We start from the raw sequence: 14,992 nt of genomic DNA on the forward strand, positions 1-14,992 counted from the left end.
CAGCTAACCACGGGCACATTGGCTGTGGTTGCTGCAGCAGAGCACAATGATGGTTTAGCCATTGTATGTAGTGGGCTTAACTGGGCAGCTACTATGGCTACGGCTGCTGCTGATGACGAGTGTTCCATCAGGGACGAAAACCGGTTCGCGAGCACGCTTTTTTCGTAGTTAACGCGTCCATACACAGCCGCTCTTATTAGGTCTTAGTCTTTATAGCGGCTCGCCCCTGGTTAGCCGTAGGCACAGACCTCCGTCAGCGTCCTTGTTATCTACGTTTCTCTCTTTTTTTACCCGCTTTTCACCAGTAGTGCACACCTAGCGATTTCTTCCGTCAGAAGAATCTTTTCCGTCAGACGTTCACGATTGACCGGGCCTCAAGCTGGAGAAGTTGCTTGCAAGAACCGGTAGCGGACTCTTTGCCATTGAGGGTACAATCGACTCATTTTAAAGAGCTTCAGGCCCCTGGGACCATTAGCAAAACGAATGCATTTCGTCCTGCCGGCGTTTATTTCGAACTGACGTGCATGCATAGGTCGCTCTTCGTGATTTCTTACCGCAGTTTTTTTTTTTATTATTGTTGTTCTGTTCTGCAAGCGAACGGTTCGTTAAGAATCGAATTGCAAATTGTTATTTGCCTAATTCCCTTTGAATACGCTGTTGAGTGCGACATATTGCGGCTTGTGGCTCCATCGCAGTCACGGCGGGGGCCTAGGTTTAACTGTTAGTTTGGTCGTCCTCGGTAAGACGGGCGGTCACCCGGTGGGTATTACTACGGGGGTTGTGACGCACACTTTCGTCGCAGTGCATTAAATCACGTGTTCCCTTTCGCAGCTCGCTGGACCGACTGGAGCGGTGCCTGCAGGCGGCTTCCAGCAACGCGGGCTGCAAGGAGGAAGTGAGCTCACTGGTGTCCACGCTGCTTCGCGTGGCGCGGAACCTGCTGGGGGACGTGTACAAGACCCGCTGCCGGTTCAAGTGCAGCTCCGCCTGGTCGACCTCGGCGCCGCGGCTCGCGCTGCTGCTGCTCGTGGCGGCAGTCGCCGCGGCCCTGGGACGCTCATAGGCACCGGAGGTCCCCTGGGCGCCGCCTCCTTCGCATCACTGCCCGGATAGCCGAGGGTGCGAGCGATGGAAACCGTGGAGACCTGCGTGGTACGCTTCGATGCGACGTGATTCACTGGGCGCCCTCTGTAAACACGTGGGTGCAAAGTGACGTCACGGCACGCGCCCCATCACAGCGACTGCGTTTAGTGGCGACGAGCATTCGCCTCCTTCACCGACCAAACGTCAACAGTGACGCGAGCGCCTGACCACGGGCACTGACCACGGGGCAGGTGCGACAGCTTCCTTGGTCGAGTTCAATCTGCAGCCGTCTCGAGCGCTCCGATGCCATCGCACCACGATATTCACATCGCGCGGACGTATAGCTCTCTCTTCCCAGGCCTCGGGGACAGTGTGCCGGCTTGTCTGCGTGAGGGACACCGGCTGCCGCGGAAACGTTGTCTCGGAACCTGAGCCCCGGAAGAGGCGGCGCCTCTTCGAGTGCTCATGGATGCACCGCGGTGAACCATCCTCTGCATTGCTGTGCTCAATCTATACACCGGAAATGGCAACGCAACTGCTTTGCGATGACAGTGCGTGGAGTGTGTGGCAACAGCGTAGCCTGTGGTGTTCTCGTTTCGTTAGCCACCGATTTCCTCCTCGTGTTTTCTTGTGGGCAGCGCAATGCACCGCGAACGAGTAGTAAAAACTTTGCGGGAACATGGCAGGTGCTGCGTCTACCCTTCTCTTTCCTTTGCTGATGCCACTTTTGACCAAAAAAGTGTTTTGCAACAGGCAAGGTGCCCTGCCGTGTGTGTGTGGGTCGATATAGTGAACGTGGTGGGAGATGCGTTTGGCGGACTCGCTTTCTTATTTGTGTTTCTACTCACTGGCTATAAATGGCGGTTACTCTGGGCTGAAAGGACTTCGTCGTGACCGTCGAGTTATGCTACTAAATTCGCCACAAACGCATCATCAGGTCACAGTGCAGAAACAGGCACTGGCTTAAGCAATACGAAACGTAAAATGACCAAGGAGAACGCACGCGACACAGCTGTACTAGGAAATAAGACAAACGCTCAAAGTGCGAACCTTTTTTCATTGTTTAATCGACTTGCTTGGGTTAGATGTTGATTTTGATAGTGTTTGTGTCTCGGCTGGATTTAGGTCGAGTGGTTCAGGTGGCAAAACAAAACCGGCAAACGAAGTCGCCCTACTTCAGAAAGACAGTTTCCTTTGTGCTTGTTCCGGATGTTGTATTTAACGGTTGTTTCCTTCGTACTTAAGCGTCCAGGTGGCTTAGCCGTCGCGCATTCTGCTGTTTTCTCGCAAACGCACGTCATCGCCACGCCGATGCGGCACCTCTGATTTTCCCGGCGTTACCTGTTTTTGCGTCTTTGTGTTTTTTTACCGACGTGGGCCAGCCCGGCCTCTCTGTTGCGTTTTCTATTTCACGGGTGACTACTACGTATTACCTCCGTCGTCCCACCAGACTCGGACGATTTTTTTTCCCCGCTCCTTGCAAGCAACGTCCCACCTTCCGCCATCGTTTCCTGCATCGGCATGCAGTGTGTCACGTGTTTGCGTGGGCGTGTGAGTGCGTGCGTGCGTGCGTGTCGGAGACCACGGGGACTTCGTGATTGTGTTTTGATCGGTTCAGCTACTGCGGCGTCACCACTCCAGCCGTCGTCGGTGCGTGGACTGCGTGCCTCGGATCCTTCGACTGGCAGGTGGGCCGGCTGTGCTTGCCCACGTGCCAGAATCGTGCTGACTGCGCGGACTGGCTACCGCAGTGAGAAGACACAAGCTGTTTGACACAGCTGAACGCATGAACGACGGACCCTGTTCCTGCGAAGAAACCTGCGCAGGCGCTACCACTAGTTTTGGAGGGTTTTGCGAATGAAAAGACGTGCTGCCATAATGCTTCATTATTTTTCAGCAAATTTGGCGTGTGCATTTCGACATTTTAAGCTTGTTGGTACTTTCCCAAGTTACGAATTAGCCAGAAAACGCTAGAAAGTAAGCCCGGGTCTGGATGTGCGCCGAGTCCGCTAGCTCGACTGAGTGGGAGTTTGAGGTCGAAGCACGTAAACGATCAGTCTGGTTACCACAGGAGATGCTTAGTGAGGTAAAGTGTCCGGGTGTCCTTACTTTTATGTTATGGTTCGAAAGTGTATGATTTGGGGATTCCGCCTGTACAAGGGCGTCACTAGAATGCAATCATCGATTCAGGTGCAATTTTTGTTTTCTGTGTTTTCAATTTGCGTCTTGTTCTTAGATTGTCACCAGACGTCGATTAAACACTACGTTGAACTCATCTGCTACTTGCAAAGTACAATTTAGCAGCGTTTCCACATTCGCAATAGTTGTTGACGTTCCAAAACTTTACCCGAAACTTTACACGATATAGATATGTGCAGTACATGTAGGCGGCAGGACGTAATGTGAGGAGGTAGCTAGACACTCCCTCTGTCTTAAGCATTGTTCTACGTTCTGAATGGACTACTTCGCAATAAACCGCGGCGCTCTCGAGTCTGCGCCGAGGGCGCGTAGTGGCGGGTGCGTGCGTATACATGACGATGTAGCAGGAGTGGCGCCGGGCGTAGCTGTAATGCTCAATCAAACAAATGCAAAGTCCTGGCGTGCCAGTTTGACTTGGGGGGACTTGCTGCCGGCTCAGGCTTCACTTAGTTTTTCGTTGTTGTTGTTTCAGCCGGGGTGTGCACCTCGGATCTGAGTACTGGGACGGAGTGAAGGTGCAGTGCCCCGGGAGAACTCATGAGCTTCACCTCTGCTGGACTTTGTTCTCGGTGGAAAACATTGTATACCTTAAACCTGCAATATCGGATGTAAGTACGTTACTGGGATGCAGCACTGCGAGACGAAATGTAGATACTGATTTTTTATCGGTGCATTGTTTGTTTTCTTGCGGTGTTCGTTTTGCATTACCCGACAGATACTGCAGGTGCGCAAGATGCGAAGGAAACTCATCCCGCTTACTCCTCTATGTCACCGCAGTGTCCACACACCGTGTTTCAATCTGAGCTCCGGCACAAAAAAAAAAATGTTTACACATCTATTCTGAGTGCTTATTCTGTGCTTTTTAAATATTTTTTTCGGTGCTCATGAGTGCTTTGCGCATGAATGCTCTGCACTGGTGTCTCAAAGGTGTCTCCACAGCAGTCAGTTTCGTAGTCGACTAACGACTGCCGAGGACTACGAGACCTGAGCACAAGCGAAAAGTGTCATTTTTGTTGTCGATGGAAGTGCCGTCAGCAACAGCTGTTCCGGGGAGCAGGGACAGCTTCCCACCGCCCTGAGGCAAGTTTTCAGGAAAACCAAAGACTCAGAGTATTGCCAGAGTTATAACTTATTGATACACAATGTTTGCCAGCACTGTTCGCCGTCATTTTTTCGATTCCGTTTGACGGTTTACTCTTTCCTGCCTATGTAGCGTTTTGTAACTCGTGCGCGGAGTCAGGGTTGGCCGAAGTGATTGAGAAACAAATTTGTTTTATTTGTCCGTATTTAGGGCATCGGCGAGTGGTTACAATGATTGCATGCGATATCTGTGGGGTAGTTCAGTTCCGCCAACATTCACGTAAACGTACGCTGATTGGCGTGGGCGTTTCAACCCGATAGACACTGAACCTCCCTTAGACGTCCTGCAGACATCCTGAACATCCGCATGACGTCCAAGTGAGTTTCAATGCCGACGCAGTCCGCATTTCCACGTAGTCACAAACCAGACTCAGGAAGCGTTGCATCTATAGGTGTAGAGGCACGCGCTTTTGAATAAATTGCCGATGTCTTGTTTATCTGAGAAGGCACGCGATATCTAACACGTGACTGCTAAAACAAGGGAATCGCCATGCGCGATACGTGCTATCAACAACAAATGAAACGCGAACAAGAAAACTGAAATGCCAACGAAAAAAACAACGCATATTACCTCCTGCAGAGAAGAAACAAGCGATGTTTATTAACGCTTCTTAAGGAGAGTCTTCGCTCCTCCGAAGTGGAAGAACCTGCTCTAGTATCAAGCTTTCCCCTGTTTAGATCTTTTCAATGTGCTGTTCGTGTTTCAGTTGTCCTGTTCGCATTTCATTTGTTGCTGATAGATGGAAATGAACGCAGTCAAAAAGTCATTGTCCGCATGCAATGTCGCCAATTCTCTGACGTGAAGTAATGAATTTAACTTAAGGGAGTGCAGCCTATGTTTTTCAACGTTACTGAGACACATATGTCCACTTGTGTATGCTCTACTGTTCTTGATGTTTCACTTTCCCGTGTGTTTTGGGCGAAACTAAATGCCATTTTTTGTTCAAGCGAGTGCTGCGTTCTCGTTTTCACTTCTGCACAATGATTGACTGGTATAACAGGCAAAGCACATATTCTGTGCGGTACCTGTAAATCCAGATACAAAGTTTTTTTTTTTTTTTGAAACATTTCTCTTTCCGGCCTAGGCAAGCCCGCGTTTTGCTTTTTGTTCATTTCCGCGTTCGCGAAATTTGAGCGCTGCTTTCATTCCTTTATTTCGCGGTAGGGGCCTCTCGACGGCAGTTTTTCTGGTGGTTTCACTTGAAGATCAGGCGCCGCAATCAATGCCGCCAATGCGTGAGCCTGCATAAAACATCTACCTGTAGGCTAGCTGACACCGCATTCTTTCGTTTGCGTGCACTTACCTGCCGTTAACAAAGTACAACTGTACTTGCACAGAGTGACTATCGTTTATTTACTTCAGCTTCGCTCTGACGGTCAGATAAGTCTCTCTTGACGGCGTCTGTACGGAGGCACTTCTGTATTATTATTTTCCTTGTCTCAAGAATTCAGCTGTGTGTTCGTTGGTACCTGTTTCCTGCGAAAGAACCGAAAAACTGCCCACCGAGATGCCTGTGCTGAAGACCTTTCATTCTTGAATTTACTTACACAAAAAAGAAAAAGTGCTGATATATTAAAGTTGTTGACCCTGTTGTAGTTACGATTAAAAACTGAGCTCATTTTTTTCATCACTCACTGGTCCCGTGTCTCCTTTGGTTCGGGTATGCCGAAAGAGAAGTGTACCCCCGCAGGCACTGCTGTTGTAGAAGAGAAAACCTCGTGTTAAATGTTGTGCGCCGCTTGCGCTTCTTTCTGCGGCCTTGCACACCATTTGGAGCACCGAGATGTGCCGCCCCTTGTTTCAGGCGGGTCAAGCTCTCGATGTCTGCGTCGTAGCGCTCAGAAATGAGCCCGAGAGGCCAAATATAAGCCATACAAGCCAAATAAAGTTTCGCTAGTGTGATACAACTCAAGAACGAAGCGGCAAATGCACCTCTAAGCAGACTCTCCAGCCAAGGACGTCGACGATTCTCATGACATAGTAGTTAATCCACTTGGGAGAGCAGAAATTCGGGCTAGTTGGTTGACATGCATGCTAAAAAAATTGAGCAGAAACACGAGGACTAAGCAGAGACAAACACAAGGACGAGCGATGCTCACAACTGAAATTTAATTCCAAAAACATGCACAGACAAATAGGAAAAACAAAACAAGACCAGACCAAGCTATCAAGACCATCACGTGTCACCCCCCTGCATACCTGAGTGAGTAGGCCAAAAAGCGAAACTCCCGATCACAGAAGCGTACGGAAGTCTGGCTGATGCATTTATCTCCACTGGTACGCATATGAGAGGCTCCCATAAGCTCACGCTCAAGTTGATCCCTGTGCCTGAACAGGATTGTTGTTTTGTCAGAGAGGTTTACATTGCATCATCTTCTTATCGCTCGCACCACAAATGCGGCAATGTTTAAGGAGGTTGTCAAGGAAATCTCTCTTGAGTAAACTTCAGTGTTCTCCTAATCTTTCATTGACGCATCGCCCGGTTTGGCCGATGTACACTGCACCACAGGATAACGGCAACTTATACACAACTCCCCTGGCACAAGGAACGAACGGGGCTGTGTGCTTGATACTGCACTCATTTTTTCTTCCTTTCCTTCTGCGCCCTTCTTCCTTCCGGCTGCTCACCTGTGAACAGATTGATGCCAACTTTCTAGGGGCGGAACACACTACAGGAACGTTGTAACGCCCTGCTAGTTGTAGGTCTTTCACAGGACTTGCGCTTGATAGCTGCTCGGTTCTGTGCGTGAAGTTGGAAGAGCAAGCTGCGCTAGACTTAAACCGAAGGGCAATTGGAAGAATAAGACATGAAAGCATCCACGCTAGATGACACGGAAGGTTAGTGACCTAAAGGAAGGGGGAGAGAGGGGAGGACGCAATGAAGGGTAGGTGAGATGCAGATTCCATGCTTACTTTGCCCTTATTCTGAATTAACTCGACATTTGGCTGTTCGTTTCCGGAAACAGCAATTCGTCCAGAAGCACCTCCCCATCGCACCTCCCTAGCTAAGGAATGGATGCCCACCCGCCCGCCGACACTCTCAATCCACCCCCCGCCCCACCGCCACGCAGTTTAACCGACCAGAAGCTCCATCCACCATCAACCACATGCCTTCACTCTCCACAAGGCTTCCACCGAGTAGAAGCCCACGCAGCAGCTGAACAAGAAAGCGACGGCGACTTTGTGGGAAGGTCAGCTGCCATCCAGAAGCGCCAACCTCCAGCCACTTCCCCGCTCCCCTAGATATGGCTGCCCTCCTCCCCCGCCACCCTCTACCCACCTCCGCCCACCTTCTTAGAGTAATATCATTCATTAGAATAAAAACATCGAAGTAACATCGGAGGGTAACTCGAGCTCTCCAGCTAGGACCCTAAGGCCCAACAGAAGCGGGCCGAAAGGGCCCGCAAGGCAGCGGCCACCAATGGACTCCTGAAAGGAGGAGTCCACCGACAGCAGTATTACTTTGTATAAAATAGATATTTCCATCACCGTCAACTGCTTTCGCAGAATTGTGAATTTTTTTTTTCTTTTGCAAGTAGGCCGGCCTGGGCTGGGCTTGTCGTAGTACCGCTAACGCTGAGCCTAATAATAGAGCGGCTTGCCGAGCTTGTACGGTGTCTCGATGCCAACACTCTACGTGCTAGTAACGGGTGAGGCGGCGGTGGCGTCATCTATCGCCCAGAGAGGCAAACTCGCACCACCCTGTCGATAGCGGGAGTTTTGTCGGTGTTGGTTTCTTCCTTTTATGCTGCTACCACCGTGATTGCGACATAAGTGCGCGTTTGGATTTAGAACTCCAATATTCCTTGCTACTAACGGCGTTCAGAAAGATTAGACGGCGCATGTATCAATCGAGGAGGCGTTCAGACTTGAAAATTATACGGCGATTACATGCGTGGTAATGCGCGGATATGCGCACTAGCAAGCTTTCCGGTGTGTTTTTGCGATTACTTTGCGATTTATGCTTTTGGAATTACGCTTTAACTAGTCCATCTGGCGCAGTTATGCTGGATGCACCAATACCGGAGGCAGTATGGGGGTATAAGTCTAACGTCCCAAAGCGACTCAGGCTATGAGGGACGCCGTAGTGGAGGGCTCCGGAAATTTCGACCACATGGGGTTCTTTAACGTGCACCGGCATCGCACAATACACGGGCCTCTAGAATTTCGCCTCCATCGAAATTCTATCGCCGGCGCCGGGGTCGAACCCGCGTCTTTCGAGCCCCGCCGCGGTGGCTCAGTGATTACGGCGCTCGGCTGATGACCCGAAAGACGCGGGTTCGATCCCTGCCGCGGCGGCTGAATTTCGATGAACGCGAAATTCAGAGGCCCGTGTGCTGTGCGATGTCAGTGCACGTTAAAGAACCCCAGGTGGTCGAAATTTTCGGAGCCCTTCACTACGGCGTCCCTCAAAGCCTGAGTTGCTTCGGGACGTTAAACCCCAATAAACCAAACTTGTCGTACCAATTGGATACGCGGATACGTGGATACCAATTGATTGGGCCTTTCATGGGTGGCTTCTACTCTGCGAGCCCGTACTTGAGGATCTTACCGTCGTTCAGAAGTGGCTTGTAAGGTCCGACTCTAAGGACACTTCATAGGCGTACGCGCGCATGCTTAGCCAGTCTGGGCGCGCGCGGCGCAGATATCTGCAGTCTAGCGCTAGCGTAGCGGAGCAAACTCCAGCTTGGGCGCGCGTTGGAAGCGCGGTGCGTTTCACAACAGTTGGAGGAACGCGGTACTATCCCCCGACTCCTCCCTTGATGACTTGAAGTTCTTTATGGTCCCCAAACTCTTTTCTTGACTGGTTGAAGTCATTTCAGCTCCCCAACCCCTTTTATTCACGGCTTGAAATTCTGTCAGTCGGCTCGATAGGCGGAGCGAGCCAACACCACGAACATATGTTGAATTCCAATGGCAGATGCGGATCAAGTTTTTCTGCAAGCGCGCAATGGTAACTGCCCCGATTGGAATTATTTTTAGTTTTGTTCGTGTCAAAATAAATAAAAATTACTGCACAAATAAAAAAAACTGTGTTAACAGAATTTCAGTTCTTTGTGACCGCTTTTTAGACCAATATCGTTAACCTGTTTGAAGCTCCCGCGCATTTTGGCATCAAACGACGCGTCCTCGCTAAGACTACGGAAGCGATCTGGAAATATGGCGCGTTCTATCGCTAAAATTTTGTGGCGCGGGCATCTTCTGCGAAAGCGAGAGCTTCGTGCGCCTTTCGTTTGCCGTGGACGTGAGAGACAGAGTGGTGGCAAGGGCGAATCGGCGGTGAAGCGAGAGGTCCCGCTTCGACGTCGCCGCCATATGTTGCCTGAACGTGGAACTTTCCTTGCCCCCGCGGGAGTGCACACATCCGATTCGCAGCATTGGAGGGAGCGATCTCCCCCGTTCGTGATCCGGCGGAGCGCTCGAAATCTGCCATTGGTATTTAACAATAGAGATGCATACCCCACTCCGACGCCCGTCGCGGGGTGGCGCTGAATGCACAGGCACCCTAGAGCTTGCCCTAGAGTTACTGTAACTCTAAGGCGCCCCGCAGAGCACGGTGGAAGAATAGACTTGAGTGATAGACACCCACTGTGATGCCAAGCAAGGGAGTCCGGTGCGCGAAGACCTGGATGTGCGGGCTCGGAGAGGTGTTTGTTTGTTTGTTTGTTTGTTTGTTTATAGGGTTTAGCGTCTCAAAGCGACCGAGGCTATGAGAAACGCCGTAGTGAAGGGCTCCGGAAATTTCGACCACCTGGGGTTCTTTAACGTGCACTGACATCGCACAGTACACGGGCCTCTAGAATTTCTCCTCCAAAGAAATTCCAGCCGCCGCGGCCGGGATCGAACCCGCGTCTTTTGGGTCAGCAGCCGAACACCATAACCACTGAGCCACCGCGGCGGCTCTCGGAGAGGTGACTCAATAAAATCGACTGATGGTAGTTTGGGCTTCCAGGTCTTCCACACACACACACACACACACACACGCACGCACGCACACACACACACACACACGCACACACACACACACACAAAAAATGGAGGGGACACTTAAGCTCCTCGACGCGATAGCTTAATAGGTGAAGTCCCATATATGCGGAAGGTCATTCTCTACTGTGCATTCATGGGTCCCTGGCACTCTTCATACCCCCCTAGCCCAGTGGTGCACCGCTGCCCTGCGATGGCAGGTGCTCCCAGCGGTGGGCCTTGCGCGACCCAGGTTGCTTTTCCCGAAAGACCAATGATTGTTTTAACTGCCACCTGCCCCGGTGGGCGGTTTGCTCACTATCCAGTGGGCAGGTTGTGATGACGCCGCGAGGTCACGCTACCTAGGTGGTACCTGCCTAATTGCTCTCTGGTAACCACCTGCCAGAGCCACGACAGTGATTTTTCGCTCACAACGACGACGGTAAACGGGGCCTACCCCGTCAAAGGGGCTCTGAAACACCTTCCGAGAATAGCACATCAACTCGATCTGTGGGGAGGTGGCTGACACCTTCCATATGGTTTGGGCGTGCCAATCAAACCCATCTATCCCCCCAACCCCACCAGAGAGAACTGAGAGGCGGCCCTGCTCGGCTGTCAAGGCCTCAAGACCCAAAAGGCATCAGGCGTCGGATGCGGGCGGCGTAGCTTGTGGGAATCCTGGCTTTCTGTCGTCGCCTTTGCGCGGCTAGCCGGCCTCCCGCGTTGTTTCTCCTCTTTCCCTTGCCCCCGCCTCAGGCGGTGGAGAGGCGGCTGGGTGACTAATCACTGTCATTTAGCCACAGCTCCGCCCCGGCTCCCCAAGGGCCTTTGCCATTGGCGCCTTTTGGCGGGAATTCGGGACCCCGCTTTGGGCGGCCGCGCGCCGCGCGACCGTCCGAGCGGGGCCCAGAGAGAGAGAGATCCCTCCGAGACAGCGTAAGGTGCGTACGTTACTGTTTGTCCGTGCCGGCCTTTGCCGTTCGGACCAGTGCTTACTCGAGCTCGCCCGCACGTGTCCTCTGACCTGCAGCGGCTCGAGCCTGTCCAGCGGGGTCCAGCGACCTCTGACAGGCGTACCTTGCGTTGAATGCCCACTCTCTCTCGCAACCGGCCCAACGGTCGACACGAGAGAGAGATCACAGCACTGCCGCGGGGACATTCTCCTGCAGCGGCGTGCTAGCGGTGCGCATTACTCGAGTCGCTTCGTGCGCGCAGCGGAGCCTTGCTCCTCGCGCGTCCCCGGGACGGGGTGACTATTGAGTGTGTGTGTATCAGCTGGAGGACGACGTGAATAAACGTCTCCTTCGTGAACTTGGAGGCCTATTTCTTTGCGGCGAATCGCTCTCCTCCCAGCGGAGGTTGAGTGCGCTGCAACGGTGTCCCAGTGGTGTGTGGTGACGGCTGATCGGGGCCCTTGGCTCGCGCGAAGCTCGAACCCGCGGTGGGTGGTGGCCTGTGTCCACTTAGAAACCCACAACTGGCGCCCAACGTGCTAAGTCACTGGCGCTTACGCCTTTGACGGCACATTAGCCGAGCAGGTCGCCTTGACGATCACGCTTGCGCACCGTGTCTAACACCCCCAGCGGGGCACTCGACAGCTACATGTCGGCTCCCTACGGAGTTGTAGCGTCGTTTGATCCGCTGGCTGCTGTTCCTTCGAATAGCTAGACACCGTGGTTGGCCGCGGCCCCCAGTGGGGTTCACGGCGAGACAACCCAAAATGTCGACCACGCGGCTCCCATTGGAGCTGTACCGGGAGCACCCTGCGGTGCATCCGCTGGTCACATGCCTCAGCTGTGCAAGCTTTCCGTCCAGTGCGAAAGCAGTTCGTGTCACGCTGCCGCAACCGGCAGTTTCGAACAGCAGCAGCCGTGCCCCGCGAGCAGTCAATTCTGCTCTGGGAACGGCGAGGCGCTGGCCCGGTTCCCTGTGGAAACCACGCCGCTCATCGAACTAGGAGCCTTGCCTCCCTCGTTCGTGCAGCCCGCCCAAGCCTCCACTGAGGCAGGGGTGCAGTGCGCTCAGTTGGCTGATGCGGCTCCGCGAGCCTGCGGGTCGGCTAGCGCGCTGGGCTCTCCTGATACAGCATTACGACTTTTCCGTGCAGTGTCGAAAGGGGAGCACAAACGTGGTAGCTGACGCGCTATCCCGTGCCCCACTCGCCAGCGGCGCCTTGACGCCTGTAGGCGGAGGGGGCGAAACAGCGGACGAGCCGCCGGGCGGCAAGGAGGGGGAACCCGCAAACGGGTTAACCCATTCCGCTAACCAGGCAAGCAGCGCTTTGCAAAGCGGTCGAGAGGCAAAGCTCTTCGTGAGCGCCTCGGAGTTGCCGACGCGAACGGAAATTTTGGCTGCAAACCTGAGTGGGGACGAGACCATGCTCCCCTCTGGGATGACTGGAATCGTTTTCAGCCGTAAGAGCTACTGAAAGCCCAGCAAAATGACCCCTTTTGTCGCGAGGTGAGCGACGGTCTCAGGGAGACGGAGCGCCGTGACGCTACTTGTATTGTAGCGGGCGCAGGGGGGCAGAAGCCAGCGTGTGTCGCGGCGAACCCCGGGGAGTCATATTTGCTGGACCATGACGGGCTCGTGCTGAAGTACATAGCCACCGATGACGAGTCCATCGACCCGTTCTAGGTGGTTATCCCCAAAAGTCTAAGAGGCGCACTTTTGCGATTCTCTCATGACGAACCACTGGCCGGTCATCTGAGTGACTCCAGAGTTTTTGCAGAACTGAGTCATTCGGTGACGTGGCCCGGCATGAAGCGTGACATTTTCCGCTATTGCCGTTCCTGCCATGTCTGTCAAGCGGTGAAGTCACGGGGCGGCAAGCCGCCTGGAATGATGAAACCGATTGACAGTGTGCGTCCGTGGCAGATGGCCACCTGCGATTTGATGGGGCCTTTCCCCAGGAGCAAGCAGGGGTTCATTGACCTGAAGGCCTACGCGTCACGGTCTGACGAGCTTGCGCCGGTACCCATTGGTATCAAAGGCAAGCGCAAAGGCACAACTGGTGCTGCGGAACGCAAGCGTACGGAGCACCGGTACAATCTGAGGCGGCGGTCACCGGTGTGATTGATGCCGGACGGCGGACTTTTCCGCAACCGAAGGCACGCAGCCTCAGCTAGCTGGCGAGCTTTCTCGTGAGGCCCTACCCAGGCGAAGCACAGTGTGTTATTTTTTTTGTTGTTGTTTTGGCAGCAGGCTCAGTTCCAGCCTTGTGTGTTTATCAGTTTATTTATTTGTTTGCTTGAGTCAGTTTCTAGCCACTTTCGTTTCCCGCTTGTACATCTGTTTTTGTTCTAACGTACCGAGATGTACATAGGCAACATGTGTTGGCGTTCAGTTTTTTTTTTACCGAGATGTACATAGGCAAACTTCAGCCCGCTCGTGCTTGCTCTTATCTTCTAGAAGGAATAGATTGGATTAGGTGTCGTTTGTACAGTGCGCCTTTTCTCATTTCCGGCCCGACTGTGGGTGGTTGGCTCGTTAAGGAGCCGTGTGTCGCGGTGTGAGTTTTGTGCGGCCCGTATGGAGGGGAAGTTGGCGGGGCGATGGGGGCGATGGGGGGGCGGAAAGTGCACCCTCTGACCCTCGCCGCGGCGCCTCTGGACGCTTCTGATGAGGGGGATCGTTGTCGCCGACCAGCGTCCGCGCACTTGCCGGTGTATGCGTGGTTGTGGCTGTGACTGTGTGCGCGCGTAACCATGAGCCAAGGCGACGCCTGTGAGTTGTGCCGTTGTGTTCTTCTGCGTGAGCGCGAGGATGAGAAGGACCCCTCGCTGTGGCCAAGGTTACACATCTGGACGCCGCCGAACGTCCTCGCCCGTTTCAGCCGGCGTGAAAGGGGTGCACTAACTTTCTTGTGCCCGAACGTGATGTCGTGTCCAAGGGCGCGAGGTCAGTGCTCTGCCGCGGCCCCGTCGTCATCAACGCACCCTACATCAACGGAAAGAAGACCGCCATCAGTCGTCGGCCCTCCCAACCTGTTCAACTTGGAAGTCTGCGAGCGGTGAGTCGCCGACAGGCCCACTGGGCCGCGCCACCGAACTTTGAGGCTGGCATCCACCTGTAACATAGTTGTACAGTTGTATTCACATCTTCTTGTGTACCGTGTATATAATCTGCAAGCTGTTTTGATTTACTGAAGCGTATGCAAGTGTTGTTTGCCTTGTTTTTCCTTTGTTTTTTTTACATTGTTCTGGCTGGAACTGAAGTGTATCTAGTTTTTTTTGTGTGTATTCATTTCTTTATTTTTGGAACTGAAGTGTAGCCTATTTTTTTTTGTGTATTGATTTCTTTATTTTGGCCGCGTGCTTTGCCGATGGGTAGGAGGGCATTTAAGGAGAGGGGGATGTGGGAATCCTGGCTTTCTGTCGTCGCCTTTGCGCGGCTAGCCGGCCTCCCGCGTTGTTTCTCCTCTTTCCCTTGCCCCCGCCTCAGGCGGTGGAGAGGCGGCTGGGTGACTAATCACTGTCATTTAGCCACAGCTCCGCCCCGGCTCCCCAAGGGCCTTTGCCATTGGCGCCTTTTGGCGGGAATTCGGGACCCCGCTTTGGGCGGCCGCGCGCCGCGCGACCGTCCGAGCGGGGCCCAGAGAGAGAG

At 53.3% G+C, this 14,992-nt stretch overlaps 1 protein-coding gene across 1 annotated transcript in view; it reads left to right on the forward strand.

Annotated features, from left to right (window-relative positions):
• LOC149341213 (uncharacterized) overlaps positions 1–6,053 on the forward strand; it is a 279,591-nt gene extending 273,538 nt beyond the window's left edge. The window contains exon 3 of the mRNA XM_089543164.1: positions 832–6,053. Within this exon, the coding sequence (XP_089399290.1) occupies positions 832–1,063 (232 nt within the window). The 3' untranslated portion in view covers positions 1,064–6,053. The remainder of the gene's footprint in view (positions 1–831) is intronic.
• Positions 6,054–14,992: the final 8,939 nt, after the last annotated feature.

Source organism: Amblyomma mixtum, chromosome 5 (assembly GCF_055824585.1).
Source record: "Amblyomma mixtum isolate Tamu chromosome 5, ASM5582458v1, whole genome shotgun sequence".
NCBI lineage: Eukaryota > Metazoa > Arthropoda > Arachnida > Ixodida > Ixodidae > Amblyomma > Amblyomma mixtum.